The following is a 20,136-nucleotide window of genomic DNA, read 5'->3' as shown; positions in this document are numbered from 1 at the left end:
AGTGTGTAGGAATGTGTGTGTGTGCGGCGAACACTTGAAAGAAGCGATTTAAGTCCTCCTTCGCCTCGAATGTCAATGTTTGAATGTAATCCCACCGTCACACACGGCTGAGTTTATACTATACGTTCAAATGAGTGTGTCAATCACGACAGGAGGGAAGCAAACTACGCTCAAAGGACATACGGGTGGGAAGGTAACCCCACACCAGAGGACCCTCCCCCTGGTTTCACCGGAGGTTTCAGACCCAGCCAGGTGCACCTGACAACAAACGCAAGAGAAAAAATCCCAACACACTGACCGTCATCTACTCGCCACCTGTGTCCCTCCCTCCCTCCCTCCCTCCCCCATTTCCCCTCCTCCCCGTTCATATTAGATCGTATCTCTTCCACGCACACATTGTGATTCTTGACCAGGGTTTCTCTGGCCGGAACAAAGCGCCTTTGTCTCAGCGGATTGAGCAGAGGACCTAGGTCTCTCCACCGTGCGGATATTAAATCTCAACACCAACACAAAGATCCATTGTGGTCTGCAGAGACTCCACAAGGTACTCGAATCTCTGCCTCCTTTCTCTCCATCTCCTTCTTTTTTGTTGCTGTTGCCCCAATTAAACCAGGGAGCAAATTCACTGTGACTATCTCCACGTTATAAACTTGAACTAATCAAAGAGCGTTTGGCCTGTGTGTGTGTGTGTGTGTGTGTGTGTGTGTGTGTGTGTGTGTGTGTGTGTGTGTGTGTGTGTGTGTGTGTGTGTGTGTGTGTGTGTGTACGTGTTTGTACGTGTGTGAACGTGTGTGAACGTGTGTTAGAGTGTGTGATGCTCACGTCTTTGAACTTCTCGGCGAACTTGGAGAACTTCTCGAACATCTCGGCCACGAACACGATGTCCATCTTGTCGGAGAAGTTGGCGGCGTTCTGCGTGTAGACGAGCAGCCGGCGAGCTCGCTGCATCACGTTGGTCTCGTTCAGCGGCATCTAGCGTGGGAAAATAAAAAATTTAGAAATAATAAAAGAGAAGGTTGGTGCCAAGGCGTAAGACGTCATTCAATGAATGGCAACAGACTTTTTGGAGTTGCGACAAGTTTGGCGCAAAATTCCGGGTATGAGAGGGAGAAAGAGAAAGTTGATTTTACAACTTGCTCTCGCTTCAGAGGCGTTTTCTCACAAAAAACGACAGATCTCTCGACTACACACACACACAGTACACATACAGTACACCAGCTATACTACAGTACAGCAGCTATACTACACACATACACACACACTACAGTACACCAGCTATACTACACACACATACTACAATCCACCAGCTGTACCACAAACACACAAGCTGGCTGGTACCTGGTTCAAACACAAACACACACACAGTACTCGGCTGGTACCTGGCTCACACACACACACACACACACACACACACACACACACACACACACCTGTACTCGGCTGGTACCTGGCTCACACACACACACCAGTACCCCTGCGGGCAGCCTGACCTGGTTGATGACGTTGAGGAAGCGCGTGATGTCCTTGTGGTACTGGCAGAGGGAGTAGTCCTCGTCCGCCCAGACCCCCGCGCGGTCGCAGCGCCGCCACGCCCGCTGCGCCTCCCCGGGGCCCGCGTCCCCCGCCGACAGCGTCTTGGCGCAGGGCAGGTACGCCGTGATCCCCGCCAGCGTGCGGGGCCACCTGGAGGCCAAAGCTAAGCGTTACCTTGACGGTGGGATTCTTTTTATTTTTGTTTTGTTTTTAAAAAAGAAAAAATGAGGAAGAAAAAAATTCAATCCTGAAAGTATCATAGATTTGTGAGGGCAAAGCATCAACTAATTCCGTAAGTGTGCGTGTCTTTTATAACATTTTAAATGTACTGCAAACCATAAGAGATACTTTTTTTGTGGATGTGTACATCTATCCACAAAGGGTTGGGGGTGCTGGTTAAGAAAACCCCCGAATTATACAGACTTGTCTATAGATTATTTTCTGATACATGTATATATGGGTGCATGTGTTTTGGTGACGGTTAGTGCGTGGATAAATCCAGCCACTAGGGGGAGCCAAAGCGCTGGGCAACAAACCCACTGGATCGAAACATCCTACCTAAACCTTTTCATGATAAGACGCCACTGCATCCTTTTGAGGTTATAAAATAATGCAACAGCAACCTGGCAACAACAATCGCATCCCAACATTTACACACACACACAAAAAAGCAGTATCAAATCAGAAAACCCCGATAGGGAACTCAAGTTTGAAGTGCAGTTTGTATCTCCGGCACCACGGTGCATGTTTGTTTGGGTTGGCTGGTTAGCAACTAATTCAACAATGTGGGAATTATGTGTGTGTGTTTGCATGTGTGTGTGTGAACCTGTGGATTTGTGTGTGTGTGTGTGTGTGTGAGAACCTGTGGATTTGTGTGTGTGTGTGTGTGAACCTGTGGATTTGTGTGTGTGTGTGTGTGTGTGTGTGTGTGTGTGTGTGTGTGTGTGTGTGTGTGTGTGTGTGTGTGTGTGTGTGTGTGTGTGTGTGTGTGTGTGTGTGAACCTGTGGATTTGTGTGTGTGTGTGTGTGAACCTGTGGATTTGTGTGTGTGTGTGTGTGTGTGTGTGTGAACCTGTGGATTTGTGTGTGTGTGTGTGTGTGTGTGTGTGTGTGTGTGTGTGTGTGTGAACCTGTGGATTTGTGTGTGTGTGTGTGTGTGTGTGTGTGAACCTGTGGATTTGTGTGTGAGAACCTGTGGATTTGTGTGTGTGTGTGTGTGTGTGTGTGAGAACCTGTGGATTTGTGTGTGTGTGTGTGTGTGTGTGTGTGTGTGTGTGTGTGTGTGTGTGTGTGTGTGTGTGTGTGTGTGTGTGTGTGTGTGTGTGTGTGTGTGTGTGTGTGTGTGTCTGTGGACCGACCTGTACTCCCCCTTGTTGTTTTCCTGGCGCTCGGGGCTGCAGTACTTGGCGGAGCTCTCCAGCACCACGATGTGCACCGTGCGGTTGGTGTTGCCCCGGCTCGTGCGCACGCGGCACTCCCAGTTGCCCGTGGAGCCCGGCTGGATGTTGGAGATGGTCAGGGCGCTGGAGGGGCCAAACGGGGGCGCAGGGGGATCCATACAGAGCTTTTGATTAGCGGTCGGCTTTGATATCGATTCGTCGGCTGTTCGCGAGTCTTGTTCAAAGAGGCCTGTGGACAGCGGGGATCGAACCCGGTGCCTTTCGGCTTGGAATCAAACACACTAACCACTTCTACGATATTCTCCCCCCCCCCCACACACTATGATGAATCAATGAGAGAATCATGAGTTGCGGGCAGCAGCTCTGGGTTTAATCAGGTATGGTGGGAATTGAGTGAGGAAGATGGATTTAAATGGATTTAGAGTCAAGTCGGGGCAGGTTGTGTTGACTCGAATTAAGTGAATTAAGCTCTGTGTAAGAGCCTCCCAGAGAGTCAACTGACTCCACGCACTCTCAGACAACTTATTCAACGCGCGTGTGTGTGTGTGTGTTTGCACGCGTGCGTGTGTACTTGTATGCAAATGTGTGTCTGCGAGTATACTGTATGTTATGTGTGGGCCTTTGTGTGTGTATGCGTGTGAGCATATTTCTGTGTGTGTGTGTGTCAGCATATGTGTGAGTTTGTGAGTATATGCGTGTGCGTGCATATATACAGCATGTCACCTTGCGTGTGTGTGCGTATATGTGCATGTGCATATATGTGGATCTGTGCTTGTGTGCGTGTGCAGGTGCGTGCACGTGTGTATATCCTGTGCCATGCGCGTGGGCACGTTCATGCATGCATGCATGCATGCATGCATGCATGCATGCATATGCGTGCGTCCGTCCGTCTGGGCCCTTGGTCGCCCGTTCGCCGTGCGTCCGTACCTGGCGATGAGCGAGCAGTTCTGCACCATGCTCTTCTCGATGGCGATGCCCTGCGCGGCGTCGGGCTCCACGGCGCGGCCGTCCTGGTACCACAGCACCTGCATGTCCTGGGCCACGAAGGAGGCCTGGCACTGGAACGGCAGGCTGTCCCCCTGGAACACCACCTGCCGCTGGGACGGCGTCAGCAGGAAGGAGGGCAGCTCCAGGGGCGCGTCTGGAGAGGGGGGGGGGGGGGGGCAGCGGACACCAGTCAAGGGGAGGAAACGGGCTGCGGTTTGAACGCTGGTTTGAAAAGGGTTCGTGTCCGAATTAAACATTCGATTTGGTCTCAAAGTGGTTCAAATATTTCTAGAAGTCAAAGTGAGAATTGTATTTATTGTAAGTCGCTTTGGATCGAAGCGTCTGTTAGACTCTGCATAGACACTCCCTCCCGACCACTTATTGTATGTTGTACGTCCTGACACTAGTACTTAGTTGTGTAGCATCTTATCCTAGCTAGCTTTTTTGTGTACGGGGAATGGGTTAACCTAACAATTGTAACTGCTTGGCACTTGTTTCTATGAAAATACTTGTACTGTACCGACAGCGATATATTGTTTATCTTTCTTCTGACAAATTTACTTATTGTAAGTCGCTGTGGATAAAAGTGTCTGCTTAATGCCCTAAAGGTTAAGGTAAATGTAAAGTGCTTGGGTTGTTTCCCATTACATGCTGTGGTTTTGAATTGAGTCTAGACATCACATGTCAGGACTCAAACCTTAAACGCATGCGTTGGATGCAGGTCAAACATTCAGTGATAAGGTCTCACGGAGCCAGACCGATGTTAATCACGTTCGCCGCGCCTGAATTCACAAATCACAAACACTTCCTGTCCTTTAGTAGCAGTCTGGCCTCGGACCAGGACAAAAAGAGCTAGCCAAACAGTCCACGTAGCGTAGCGTAGCATGGTGCTACCTGAGACCCCACCTTGCAGTGCAGAGTATCACATAACCAGCCCACCGGGAGAGACAGGGAGAAGGTGATAAGATAAGAGCACAAACAAACCCAGCGCCACGGCCTACGCTCCACAGTGTCATTGCACAAGCAGAGCGCTCACGCACAAAGCCTTATTCCACTTAGAAGAGGCTGTTTCACAATGTTGGCACAGGCTGTGTCTGTAGATTATTCATGGATACTTCATCGTTTTCACCCAGTTTTCAGCTCGAGTTAAATCTTTTCTGAAGAGCGCTGTGATCAATTAAAATCAATTCCCCAAGTCAATTATTAACTTTAGACTATTATAAAGGTCCATAACTACCCCGGACTGAACTTCCAAACCAATATGCTTCACAATGGGCGGTCGCCATGGCCTTGAAACCACCGACTGAGATTACTAAGAATCCCAAAGCCACTAATTCCTCTCGTTGGCTCGCATTGCTTCACGCTCCATCATGTAGCAAAGCGAAAGGAAAGAGTGTCAAGCATTGTGGCTCCAGTTCACTTTAATTGCCGAGATTTCTTTGTTTGTGTGTCTCTGATGATCTTCAACAAAGCATTGTGTGCTATTATTGACGTTGTTGCTAAAATAGTTGCCTCGTGTTCAAAAAAAAGTGTCAAATGCTTCGTTTTCCTCAGGCTAACCAGATTTTGAACGCTGTACTGTGCTCCGAACTTGGGTACGGTTATTATTGGGGCGTCGAAGCCCCTTGCCCTTCTAAAAGCCCTGGACGTCAAAATGTGGGTCCTTTCCGTTCGATGGACTGGGATTGTACTTATTACTTATTACTGTGTGTGTTTGTGTTTCTGTGCGTGTGCGTGCGTGCGTGCGGGTACGGTGGACGTCCTACCGCAGGTCAGGGACTCTGGCTGGACGTCGGTGGCGAGCTGGCCCTTGAGAGAACGCGGGTACGAGCAGCGCGTGTCCTTCACGGTCACACTGTGCTCCGTCACCCAGCGCTGAAGCCAGCGCAGGCTGCAGTCGCACAGCAGGTAGGGCGTGCTGAACTCCCTGTTGCACGAGACACACACACACACACACACACACATCATATTAGTGTCCCACAGCAGGTAGGGCGTGCTGAACTCCCTGTTGCACGAGACACACACACACACACACACACACATCATATTAGTGTCCCACAGCAGGTAGGGCGTGCTGAACTCCCTGTTGCACGAGACACACACACACACACACACACATCATATTAGTGTCCCACAGCAGGTAGGGCGTGCTGAACTCCCTGTTGCACGAGACACACACACACACACACACACATCATATTAGTGTCCCACAGCAGGTAGGGCGTGCTGAACTCCCTGTTGCACGAGACACACACACACACACACACACATCATATTAGTGTCCCACAGCAGGTAGGGCGTGCTGAACTCCCTGTTGCACGAGACACACACACACACACACACACATCATATTAGTGTCCCACAGCAGGTAGGGCGTGCTGAACTCCCTGTTGCACGAGACACACACACACACACACACACACATCATATTAGTGTCCCACAGCAGGTAGGGCGTGCTGAACTCCCTGTTGCACGAGACACACACACACACACACATATCATATTAGTGTCCCACAGCAGGTAGGGCGTGCTGAACTCCCTGTTGCACGAGACACACACACACACACACATATCATATTAGTGTCCCACAGCAGGTAGGGCGTGCTGAACTCCCTGTTGCACAAGACACACACACATCATATTAGTGTCCCACAGCAGGTAGGGCGTGCTGAACTCCCTGTTGCACGAGACACACACACACACACACATATCATATTAGTGTCCCACAGCAGGTAGGGCGTGCTGAACTCCCTGTTGCACGAGACACACACACACATATCATATTAGTGTCCCACAGCAGGTAGGGCGTGCTGAACTCCCTGTTGCACGAGACACACACACACACACACACACACACATATCATATTAGTGTCCCACAGCAGGTAGGGCGTGCTGAACTCCCTGTTGCACGAGACACACACACACACACACATATCATATTAGTGTCCCACAGCAGGTAGGGCGTGCTGAAATCCCTGGGAGACACACACATATCAGATTAGAGTCACACAGTAACAATAGAGAAGACTAGGGAGATTGACACACACACACACACACAAACACACACACAGTGACATGTGCATGGAAGCACACAGACACACACATGGACACACACACGCGCACACAAAAACATACACACACACGTCACACACACTGACATGTGCAGGGAACCACGCGCACACACACACACACACACACGCATATAGAAAGACACACACACAAACACACGCACAAAGAAAGACACACACACAAACACAAGGACACAGTGACATGTGCATGGAAGTAAGGCATACACACACAAACACACATCTGGACAGACACACAAACAGACACAGTTCAGTAAGTACAATCGCCTGTAGATGCGGTTTACAAATGGGACATTTGTTTGCCCGTACACTGATTTAGAGCATTTTAAGTTGCTACGTTACATTTTTGTGCGACAGGTGTTCGACAAATCAATGTTATTATTATTACAAATGACAGCATGCAAGGCTTAGGGCGGTGTGTGTGTGTGTGTGTGTGTGTGTGTGTGTGTGTGTGTGTGTGTGTGTGTGTGTGTGTGTGTGTGTGTGTGTGTGTGCTCATGTCTCACAGGGTTTTCAGAGACACCAGGCTGTCGAAGGTCCCCTGAGCGACAGAGGAGAAGATGTTTCCAGAAAGGTTCCTTGAAAGGAAAGAAGGAAAAAAAACAAATTAAGATTTAGAATATTATTTTTCATGTTGAGAGAAAGCGGCAGATATATTCAATACACCACTGTGTTCGGCCTTCAAATCTGTAACACAACGGGTGAGGCAGGGGTGGTCAAAACAAGTATATTTTAGGAACAAAGCTAAACATTTCCATTCAAAGGGGGGTTTCTTTAGGCTAAGACCACTCACAGTCGGACCAGGCTCGTCAGGCCCTTGAAGATGTCCACGTTCAGACAGCCGATGCGGTTGTTGGACAGGTCCCTGGAAAGGACAAAAAGGTCAAGAAACGGTTATGTTAGTCCGGTAACTTACATTCAGGGCATTTAGCAGACACGTCATCCTAAGTGACTTACATAAGTACATTGGTAAGAAGAATGAAAAACAACACTATATCGCGTTCGGTACATGAAGGATCTTCATAGAACCAAGTGCCATGCAATAACATTGATAAGTTAAGGGAGCTCGTTCCACCACTGCAGTGCCACAACAGAGACGAGTTGTGACTCTCAGCGATGGCGGAGCCAGGCGTCCAGCTGGGGTAGTTGAGCGGAGCGCCCGAGCTCGGGTGTGCGGTCTGACTAACACTTGCCGGTAGGCAGGGGCAGCTCAATTGACCGCCTTGTAGGCGCGTACCATCATCTCGGATCTGATGAGCTCCGACAGGGGAGCCGGCGGAGCTCACGGGGAGAAGGGGTCACTTGGTAACACACACGGACATCTGGAACCTTCTGATGAAGCGACGGCGTTACGCCTGCTCGGAGCTGTGAGAGGGTCAACAGAGGTGATCCGCGGCAAAAGGATGCGTTTCAAGTGAATGACTCAAAAAGAGGTGGATTTCGTCACTGGTTTTATTCAGGTGACGCAGGGTGAGACCTGGGCGCGGCCGTCCGACGCCGGGCCCCGTCGCCTTGACGACGAGAGGTTTTGGCAACCAGGTCTTTAGATATGCTGCTTTGTCAGATCTCCACCTTTATGTTTGAGGGAGATTTCGGGCTTTGAGAGTGAATGGCCCCCGGGGATAGAGAGCGAGAGGGGGGGGGGGGGGGGGGGGGGGGGGGCGAGCGAGAGGTGAACCAAGGAACGCCTCGCATCAAAGAAGACAAGAGTTACACTCGGCGCAGGTGATTAATGGCGGCTGATTAATGTCAAACACGCCAAGAGGTGTGCGTGCGTTTGATCCCCGGCTGGATGAGACGTGACAGAATGTCTCTGGAAATCCCTCTCTCTCTCTCCCTCTCTGAGAAAGACAGTTATAGGACACACACACACACACACACGATCCCAGCGACCTAACATGGAGTGTGTGTGTGTGTGTGTGTGTGTGTGTGTGTGTGTGTGTGTGTGTGTGTGTGTGTGTGTGTGTGTTGGGGTCCTGCCGTAACTCAGTGGCGGTTTGGGGTCCACTTTGGTAAACATTGAGCTCATAGAACACACTGCCCGCCCCCCCCCCCCCCCCGAGAAAGAAATGTCACGCTTCTTTCAAACAAAACGTCTGGCCTGAATAAATCAAATCGGAGAAAACTCATTCACCGTCTGAACACAAGGCACTGTGGGTAACAGTCAGATCAACCTCAAAATGTTCAACCCTTTGATGATTCAGTCATGTGACTCCTTTAGAGTGGTTGCGTGCTATCCCAAACAAAGGAAGGAACAAAAACCTAATCCTTTCTGAGGAGGTCAAAAGAGGCAAAGTTCGAAACCCACAAGGGTATTAATGTAACATCAGAGCAGCAACACAACCCGATTAGCAGGCGGAACCACACAGATATCAGTGATACCCCGCAGTAGCGGGCCGGCTTAGCTCAGGAGGTAGAGCAGTTGTCTTGTAACTGAAAGGTTGCTAGTTCGATCCCTAGCTCCTCCTAGCTGAGTGTCGATGTGTCCCTGAGCGAGACACTTAACCCTAACTGCTCCTGAGGGCTGGTTGTCGCCTTGCATGGTTGACTCCGCCGTCGGTGTGTCAATGTGTGTATTAACCCATGTACGTCGCTTTGGATAAAAGCGTCTGCTAAATGCCCTGATTGTAATTGTAATTGTGTAAGGCAACAGCATTAACGTATTGCCGTTGGTGCATACCAACACCTTGAAAGGTGGTGGTTGGGAAAGGTTAACGTGTTTAGCACCACTGTGTTCAATGATTTGCTTTAATAATCTTGGTAAATTGCAAATATATATCTGCGTTATTTCTCTTCAAAGCCTAAACAGAGTTAGGTCCAACTCTGTTTAGGCCCTATCGAGGGTTAGCCCTACTGTGAGTTAGGTCCTACTCTGTTTAGGCCCTATCGAGGGTTAGCCCTACTGTGAGTTAGGTCCTACTCTGTTTAGGCCCTACCGTGGGGTAGCCCTACTGTGTGTTAGGCCTTAAGGCTCAGTTATGGTTGTACGTCGACTCAACGCAGGGCGGTTTACGGACCCCTTACGTCCTTGCGGACCCTCCTTGCGTCCACCGCAAGGGCCTGACGTGCGCCTCCCAAAAAGGTTAACCTTGCGTCGAGGCAAGCAGCAACAAGGGCTGTGATTGGTCCTCTGACTAAAACCCGAAGCAGGACCAAATCAGGTTGGCGACTGCGTCGAAGCGACCGCGTGGGGCAGTGCGTCGCGTCAACGTGGAAACATTGCTAAGCCTTTACTCCGGATTAGAGTAGTACGTCCGAAACTGCAGGCGATGGAAGCGTTGTGTCGCATTTCCTGTCCGTCGTTGTTAATGATCGGAGGAAGGCCTTTAAAAATAGCCACGTGTGATTAGGCCATGTTGACAACTGTTGAGCTGCTGCTGGTGGAATGCAGGCCATGCAAGTGTGTGTGTGTGTGTGTGTGTGTGTGTGTGTGTGTGTGTGTGTGTGTGTGTGTGTGTGTGTGTGTGTGTGTGTGTGTGTGTGTGTGTGTGTGTGTGTGTGTGTGTACCATTACACACAAAAGACCAGCATGTGTGTGAGGGTGCACACATTCATTCATTCAAAAGTGTTTCCTTCAGCCGTGTGTGTGTGTGTGTGTGTGTATATGCGTGTGTGCTTCTGTGTGTGTGTGGGGCCGGACCGTGAGCCAACAGACAGCTCTGTGTCTCAGCTGCCAGGTCCTGTATAGCGGACCCGCCCGCGTCCACCCTCCCTCCCAGACAGACGCGACAGCCAGGCACCTCCTCGCAATCTCACGCCTGGTTCTTTTAGCCACGCTGCTAATAGCTCTCGGAGGAATGAGGTAGCATTTCCTGGCTAGCTGTGGAATTCATTTTAAACCAGATTTTGTAGAAGGGAGAGGGGGGGGGTGCTTGGCGCACACACACACACACACACACACACACACACACACACACACACACACACACACACACACACACACACACACACACACACACACACACACACACACACACACACACACACACACACACACACACACACACGTTGGGTCTCCTTCAACTTTCCCTCCTTAACTTTCCTTATCTGTCCTTCCCTCCTTCAAAACAAACTCGGCAGAGGCCTGTGGCTAAGAACCAGCAGAAAGTGAAGATGTGTTTGGAAAATGTCTGAAAATCAGTTGCTACTGATTAGGAACCATTTGTCTGAGCAGAGGATGAAAATGAAATCGAAATAATCACGTCGGATCCGTCTATCTGCATCAGAACCCTCTGTGCGGGACGGACAGGCTGGAGTGAAGGAATCCATAAAGAACCAGAAGAGATAAGCTTCAAGATGGAGACAAGGCTGCAAAATAAACGACCACTTTCAAACTGGGTGAGTCCTTTCACGCCCTTTTCCTCTGCCAATTGACTCAATTACCCACAAGCCCTTGAAAGGCAGAAACAAGTGGCGGGAACCGGGCAACCTCGCCCAACACAGAGCACCTGTGTGTGTGTGTGTGTGTGTGTGTGTGTGTGTGTGTGTGTGTGTGTGTGTGTGTGTGTGTGTGTGTGTGTGTGTGTGTGTGTGTGTGTGTGTGTGTGTCCCTTCACACACACACACACACTTCTGACATCATCTGGAGACCCTCGCAGCGCCGCTATGCTAGCCTGGCAGCTCTTGACAAACAACAAGCCTGCTTCTCCCCGGGAGCGGGAAACCCAGAGGAGGAGGGGAGAGGACTGCGGGGAAAAAGAAAAGAAAAAGGTGATTCTGCGATTACCTCAGACAGGAGGGCAGTGTGTGTTAACCAGCGATACGGAACGCTGGTGAGGGGCCCGGGGCTGAAATTACGCTGAAGGGGGAAAATAAATCCGAAAAAGTGTAGTGCCTGTGAATCTCATGTGGGCCGTGAGAAATAAGAAAATTAAAATAGGTAAGTGGGTATGTACACGGCTGTGTAAAAATATAGTGTGTGTGTGTGTGTGTGTGTGTGTGTGTGTGTGTGTGTGTGTGTGTGTGTGTGTGTGTGTGTGTGTGTGTGTGTGTGTGTGTGTGTGTGTGTGTGTGTGTGTGTGTGTGTGTGTGTGTGTGTGAGGGGGTTGGAAACTTGGAATTCTCTCTCCCTCACTCTCAGCAGCCAAACTGTGAGTTCATGTTGGCAATAGAGTCAGAGCAGTCACCCGGGGTGATTTCAGGGCTGGCAAGTCTCGTTATACACACACAGAACATGTGTGCGCGCGTGTGTCTGCGTTTGTGCGAGTTTTTGTGTGTGTTTAGAAGGAACCCTGGGAAAAAGGCTAGCGGCAGACAGACCACGGTCGCTTATAGACGGTAAGCACACTACAGAACTACTCTGACACCAAGCAGATTCACACTGAGGTGGGGACCACACACACACACACACACACACACACACACACACACACACACACACACACACACACACACGGCAGGGTCTAACCATATGAGAATAAACATTGGGAGCGTTGCTGTATACTTAAACCCAATCCTAATGTTTAGTGTCGATGCCAGGGTAATATACATGTATAAAATACAAAACAAATATTGGCTATCGCTCAGTAGCCATTATAATTATATCGCAATTCTTTGGATTCCCAACCATTAGGATCTTCTCAGCCCCAAGGATCCAGTAATCAGGACAGACTGGTGTCAATGGGACAGGAATCCAACCCCAGTATTTAACAGACGGAAACTGGGAACCGGAGATCCATGGGTACTCACAGTCTCTTCAGCGCCGGCAGGCCAAGGAAGGCTCCGGGCTCGATGCGACTGATCAAGTTATTCCGGAGGTCTCTGTCAAAGCAGAAGAACAAAATGACATGTTTAACGGATCGTATGACACGTTGGTCCTGACGCTTTAAGAGACTGAGGGGTGAATGATGGGAGAAAAAGAGAAATCGTAGTGTGATTATTTTGACAGACTGCAAAATGATGAACAATTAAAATCCTGATCATGTGATATCCGTGCAGCACTACAGTTCTTCATTTGTAAAGGTTTTGTTACTGTACATACATCTACATACATTTTATCCTAATGAAAAGATTGCAGCTCCTGCTGTTTGGTTATTGGATATTGTACATTTTGTTAATATTTCAGAAACTAAAGCTTAACCTGTGTTACTGAAGGTGGTACATGGGATTGTATTCTCAAAATAGAAAAATGTACAATAATAGATAAAATAATAATCAAAAAAAAATCATCTGAATAAATACAGTTTAGTAAAAACAGTATCATGGGTTGTTATTGTAGCGTCGCTGTCTGCATCCCATAATGTCAGCATTGTAATGTTTTCCATTTATATTCATTTATATTCATTTGTAATTTCTTGATAAACCCAATGGGAGCATCAGCAGTGTTGCTGACTTGGTCTTTCCCACTGGCCAGGGCCTTCTTAGAGTAGCATTTTGTTGAATTGTGGGGCGTTGGCACTCTACGCTCCGCGACTGCATGTGTATTAATCAACCTTTTACAGTTTGCATACGAGGTGGTCCGCGAGAGGTCTCGATGACAATGTAGTGGTCCGGCTCAAGTCAAAGGCGGGAACCCCTGGCTCTGGTCACACTTCAACCCAAGTCCCAGGGGCCCACTGAGGGGCCGACAGACACCTGTTTGAGAGCCACGCGAGGCACCCAAACACACACACACAAGCAATCAGAATCAATCAACATCACAAGGCCAAGTGCATCGACAACCACAGCCCCAGGGCGTGTGTCTCACACACACACACACACACACACACACACACACACACACACACACACACACACACACACACACACACACACACACACACACACACACACACACACACACACACACACACACACACAGAGGGGAGGTTCAAAGGCTTGCGGTGACGGAATACCTGCAGCGTTCACCTGTGTTACCGCGGCAACAGTCCCTCTGTCATTAATTAGGGGCTGGGGGTATGCTAGCCGTACACCCAGACAAAGAGAGCTAGAGAGGAAAGCGGGACGGGGGACGGGGGGACGGGGGGGCATTGATGTCAAGGAGGAGCTGTCTGCCAAGCGGGTTTGGGGGGGCTGCTGGTGAGTGAGCAGGCCAGACCATGAATAGAGAAAGGAGAGTTTTTTTTTTCTCTTCCCTGCACTGCTTTAGCGTTTGATGTCCGCGCCGTGTGTGTTGAGAGACACGTCGAATGGCAGAGCGTGAGCTAAGGCACGGGGAATTCAGCCTGCTACACCCACTCACAAACTGTTGTGTATCCAATAAAGCCAACCGTTTATCCTGCTATCCAAATATTTTATTTTTATACAGACATCATTAGGGAACAGCAGGTGGGAGACCAGCTCATGGATGCCTGCAGTTGGACTTCAAAACATGGGGGTTGGACCAAGAACCACGCAGCTGGGAGTCAAACCACAACCAGACTATCTCAGGTCTGACGGAAACAGACTACACAGTTAGGAGAAAAGCATTTCCTTCTAAATCGAGGAACGGTGCCATGTAATGTTGGTACAATCAGAGCCCAAACCAAGAGGAATTCATCCCATATAGTCAGTGACTCTTAATACAGAATGATGCTATGAACGAGGTCTCAATGCAACAGTCCCGCGACATAACTTCTCGATGCCCGACTGAGGCCTGTGGTCATAGCACTCGCGCTCCAAACTGTTGACATTTTTCACATCTGTAGATAAACGCCGGCCGAGATGTCTGTGATTTAGGAGGAGCGCTGGGGAGATAAAACGGACCCATAAACAGGTTGTGACAAAGCTAAAGTTAGTTCTGTTACGTGATAATGTCGATATAGAAACATGGCCTGCTGGAGGGCTTAGAGTAAGAGTGTTGGGACGAATGGGAGAACGCTCAGAGTGTATCTGTGATTAACCGACAAACACTCTTCCCACCATTTTGTGTATTTACGATATAACCGACCAAAACACAAGACTTTGTTACAGTTCTCCTTGACATATTTCAGTGATTATGTCTTGTAAGAGTAGGACTGTGTCACACTGGATGAATTATTTATTTTAATTATGATTATGTATGTATAATTAAGTCTCAACAGTCATGTTATCTTTGCATGAATGGAGAAGCCTATGATAAAGTGTACATTGCATCTTATATGAGACTAACGCTACAGCCATGATGAAACCTTCACATGCATCGTTCACAGCTGTATCACTTCCATGTTATGTAACACTTACACACGGTTACTTTTTATACAATAAAGACAAAACCACATACAAATGAGACATTAATAAAGTTGAACAAATAAGCACATTTTAGTAATTCTCACATGGGGGAAGGCTAGAAATCGACCACCTTTGGCCACAACAAACCATCTATTACCCTGATTTCACCCCCAATATATGCACAACACTATTGTTCGATGTACCGCTACTGAGCCACGTGTTAATATGAGCACACAGTTCATGTAAGCTTAAAAGGCATGGGACGTCTTTAGCCGTTACCCAGAGCTGTGTATGCATATCGCCCATCAGAGCAAGCCGCCATGGAGCGGGGTGAGGAGTACGTGTCCGAGACAGGAAGAGGGTGTCAGCCCTTCCACCGCTGAGGTACAAAGCAGGTTCTGCCTAATTTCACACCCAGGTGTGGATAGCCTTAATAGCCCCTTGTCGGGGAACACCCACTCTCCTCCAAACACACACACACACACACACACACACACACACACACACACACACACACACACACACACACACACACACACACACACACACACACACACACACACACACACACACACACACACACACACACTACTGTTTACAACGGGGTCTTACATTTATAACTACAAAAGGGCAATCTAAAGGAGGGGCCGCCCTGGTTTCTGTACCTACGGACGACAAGGTAAAGAATTGTAAACTAAGAGGGGGGAGTTTGGGGGTTGTGCACGTTGGGAGTACAAATGTCCCCCCCAAGGGTAGCGTGCTCAGAGCTGGTGAGCACACAAGAAAACAAGATGGAGGGTGAGTGAGAACTTGAACAAGGGGGAGCCGGCGCGAAGCTAGGCAGTGTGTGCGCGCGTGCGCGCGTGCGTGCGTGCGTGCGTGCGTGCGTGCGTGCGTGCGTGCGTGCGTGCGTGCGTGTGTGTGTGTGTGTGTGGAGTCATCAACACCTCTGGCCTACACTAGGCCTCATTACAATGACAAAGTAAGCTAGCGAGCAGGCGCGCTACACTCAAAAGGGGGGCGCGAGAGGGGGAGAGGTTGGGCATGACAGGGGGGGGAGAGAGGGCCACAGTTGTAGCTGCCTTTGGAGGCAAAAAAAAAAAAAAAAAGCTGGCAGAATGGAGCCTTCAGCACAATCGACTTGCAGACTACACACGCAGGGAATTGCCTTCAAGGCTTCCCTGGTGTGGAGAGATCAAAGCTTTATCCCCCCCTCTCCCTCCACCAGCACCACCTTCTTCTCCTTCTCCTCCTCATTCTTCCTCTGTTGATTGTGGATTGAGAACATGGCACCGTGTTTACCCTTTGGTGGTGGAGCGTCTTTGAAAAGGCGAAGAGCAGCGTATGACCCAAATCAAATGCCCGCGAGGCCTGCCCCCCCCCCCCTCCCCGTGTGCGTATCAATAGAAATCTTGTTCATACGAGAGTTGTCCAGGGGCAGTGTGTGATGGTTGTGTAACGTGAACTCCCGGGAGAGCGATAATACAAGAAAAAAAAAGCTAACATAACAACCTCAGAATGTAGCGAAGTGAACCCGCGCAGAAAAAACCCCCGTGCTGCTCGAGAAATATTCGAGGCAGAGCGCAGCGATGTGGAGGTTGAATACCTGGCTGCTAGAGCAGAGAGAGAGACAGAGAGAGAGAGAGAGAGAGACAGAGAGACAGAGAGACAGAGAGAGAGAGAGAGAGAGAGAGAGACAGAGAGACAGAGAGACAGAGAGAGAGAGAGAGAGAGAGAGAGAGAGAGAGAGAGAGAGACTGAGAGACAGAGAGACAGAGAGACAGAGAGACAGAGAGACAGAGAGAGAGAGAGAGAGCGATGTGGCCGGGAGAAAGAAAGAGCGAACTTAAAGATAAACAACTTTAAATGCATGACCAAAAGGCTTAGCCCGTGCGGCTCGTATGTCTTCTTTTTCCTTCAATTCTGAGCGGGGGGGGACGACGACGACGACGACGACTTAATATGCCCTTCAGAAATTCCAGATCAGTGTAGTCATGTGTTAGTGTAGGCTTGGGTAGAAATGTGGCCATTAATGGTCTGCTTGCTTTAGCTGCATGGAGCCGTTTCAGAGTGATGAATCACCCTAGGGGTCCGTCTGTAGCCCGGGGCCCCCGGTACCACGGGCCCCGGGTCTCCGAGGAGAAGCCTGGCCAATGGTTGAGGGCGGGGGGGGTGCGATGCCAAACCCCAACGTTTACTCTCCGTGTTACACCGGGACACTCGGCTAAACTCTTCCAAAGTGTTCCGAGCTGCCCCCGGCAACTCTTCCAGGGAATGTTCCTCAAAGGCTAAAGCAATGCTTCCAAAGTATTTAGCGTTCTCATGGCACACGCTGCAGAGAGCTGCTACTACCCAAGTCATTATAGGCACGGGCACGGGCGCACACACACACACACACACACACACACACACACACACACACACACACACACACACACACACACACACTGATGAAGATTCACCACTCTACTGACATCTTCCTTTCAATGACTTGGGAAAAATGTTTTTCGCCCCCATTCCTGTTTAGATGCTTTCAGTGCCTCACCAAGGCCCGTGATCTAGAAGCTCCTCAATGCCCCGTTTTGTTGTGATCTCATCCCATACATCAGGCACAACACTCCCTGCAGGCCCTTTCTATAATTAGTGTTTCTCTTGCGCCCTCGCCCTATCTTTTCCTTCTCCCTGGGCCGGGTGCTGTTATTCTTAACCCGGGATAAGTGCCGGTTAAGAATCTGTGGCCTGGATGTTCTGCTGGCACAAAGCCAGCCCATGGTGCCCCCCCCCCCCCCCCCCCCCCACTGCGTCCTGCGCAGGGTGACGGAGGACCTGATGGTGTTCCTCTGTGTGGTTGAAACGTTGCAAGGTACGTAACTAGGGTTGCACAATTCCGGGAATTTTCAAAGTTGGAAACTTTCCATGGGAATAAACGAGAATTGATGGGAATTAACACGAATTTACGAAATTGAAGGTTTGCTCTTAACAGGGGACTTGTTGACGTTTATTCTTCACAGCATTTATTTATTTTTTTATTTTTTTGCTCTTCTGCTGACGATACCAGTATGCCGATCTAGTATCGCAAATTCCTCTGCGAGTAAGACTAAACAGGAAACAGGTGCGTTTTGGTTGCTGCATATATCAGATGTATTGACTGGTGTTTAATGCGGTTAACAATGTATATTCATTAATCCCTTTAAGAATAACAACTTCATCGTATTTGAGGGTGAAACCCGAGACACAGCGCTGAGTGATTGTGTTTTCATGCAGAAGAGAATCAGAGAGCTGGCTCGACACGGCTGGTAGCTGACTGGGAGTACCGGTAACAAAATAGAAGATGATACTTACAGTCTTTCCAGTATCGTCAGACCCACGAACGATCCGTTCTTCAGCTCTTGAATCTTGTTGTTGCTCAGTATTCTGCAAAGAAATGAAGAAAAAAATAAACACATCGAAAAGCTTCTGAAAATGAATAACCGTAGAGACAAAATGTTGAATGCTTGGAAATGAGCACCTCACTGTCCAACGAGAACCAACCACAAACACACAGGTGGCCCCACTAGTTAGAATCTGCTCCACAGAACCACGAGTCGATGGTGCCACGGGTTATCCACCACACTGCACACTGCCACGGAGATGAGTTTTAATCACTGACGTGGTCAGTTTAGAGGGGTTGATTGAGATGCCAATATCTAATGATTGGAGCGTTGGGGCCAATATTTGGAACAGTCGAACACACAATTACAGCTACTGAAGCCCGCCAGCGATTATCAGCCTCCTGGTTAAAGGATCCGGGCCAGGTATCGCTTGAAAACTGCCATTATGATGGAACAACGAGAATCATTTCTAATTACACATATCACACATGGGATGCCAATTCACAATTCCACAAAGGCATATCCACAATGCCTAGTGGAAAAACGTCAGTGAACACGTCACCTAATCACATTTAGCCTACATAACAGAAACCTACGATGTAAAACAGCGATACCGTGATAACGATATTGCAAATAAACCCAGAGTACACATTTGACTTGAATAATTCATTAACTGCCAAACACATTTCCCGTAACTCCAGTGACTTCCCCTCTAGCTCTTGAAATCAGACAACTGCCAGAGCTCATCTCCGGGCCCTAAAGACCTGCCAACGAGTGCCAACTCTAAATCCACTCTGCCCGATGGCAACACTGGGGAGGAAACCAAATAGGGACTCGGCGGTTAGCCTACATTTCTGGCTAACGGGAAGGGGATGCGGTGGGGGACATGCGTGTTGGCGGCAGCCACATCCCGGGGCCGAATTGCAGTCATTATCGGGTGTTGGGGGCTTGTTTTATTACAGGGTTGGGGCTGACTGTGTCACTGGATACTCGGGCGTTTGGCGTTCAACCGCTCGACGGACAGAGATAGTGTGAAGGGAGAGGGATAGAAATACATGATTTGTATGCTTGACTTTGCCGTTGTTTTGGAGCTTCTTCCCACAGACGTAACGTATGTTTGAATGTCTGCAGTCCGTCATAGTCTGACACTACAGGGGAAAGACATGGGCCCTCTGTTGAAGACAACGAGTCACGTTGAACAACTTCAGTGGGGAATGCCTAGTTTTGCCGTGGCCAACAGATGGCAACGGCAAAATTCATCTTAAATGTGAGCATGCTGAACTCTGGCTGAACCCGGGTCTATGGCACAGGATCCAAACGTTGAACATCCCTGACTAATTGTCAGTATTTTCCATCTTCATGAAAAAAATTACTCTGTTGAAAAATGAATATTACATTGCATGCAGCCATCCGCTGCGGAAATGCTTTCCTGTGCACACGTGAAAGACGTAAACGAGGTTTACATAGCAATTTATTCCTCTTAAACATAACTGCTGTGTAAATACACCATACGTCCGTGAAATCAATTTCAAAATCTGATGTCTGGACACAAATGTGATCAGAGTCCAACTTTTGACTCTTTCAATTATCTCAATCAATCCCTGCTGTTCGGAATTAGAATCCTCTTTCCCT

At 49.0% G+C, this 20,136-nt stretch overlaps 1 protein-coding gene across 1 annotated transcript in view; it reads right to left on the bottom strand.

The window, feature by feature from the left end:
• The window catches only part of adgra3 (adhesion G protein-coupled receptor A3), a 37,787-nt gene that overhangs the window by 10,654 nt on the left and 6,997 nt on the right, over nucleotides 1-20,136 (bottom strand). The window contains exons 2-10 of the mRNA XM_060035535.1: nucleotides 18,476-18,547; nucleotides 12,695-12,766; nucleotides 7,800-7,871; nucleotides 7,513-7,584; nucleotides 5,687-5,847; nucleotides 3,861-4,074; nucleotides 2,892-3,056; nucleotides 1,491-1,683; nucleotides 823-972 (exon numbers count right to left, since the gene is read on the bottom strand). Of these exons, the coding sequence (XP_059891518.1) occupies nucleotides 823-972; nucleotides 1,491-1,683; nucleotides 2,892-3,056; nucleotides 3,861-4,074; nucleotides 5,687-5,847; nucleotides 7,513-7,584; nucleotides 7,800-7,871; nucleotides 12,695-12,766; nucleotides 18,476-18,547 (1,171 nt within the window). The remainder of the gene's footprint in view (nucleotides 1-822; nucleotides 973-1,490; nucleotides 1,684-2,891; nucleotides 3,057-3,860; nucleotides 4,075-5,686; nucleotides 5,848-7,512; nucleotides 7,585-7,799; nucleotides 7,872-12,694; nucleotides 12,767-18,475; nucleotides 18,548-20,136) is intronic.

The sequence above is a fragment of the Gadus macrocephalus genome, chromosome 17 (genome assembly GCF_031168955.1).
Source record: "Gadus macrocephalus chromosome 17, ASM3116895v1".
Classification (NCBI taxonomy): Eukaryota; Metazoa; Chordata; class Actinopteri; order Gadiformes; family Gadidae; genus Gadus; species Gadus macrocephalus.
Note: the sequence above shows the minus strand (reverse complement) of the source record. Positions and strands in the feature narration are given on the sequence as shown.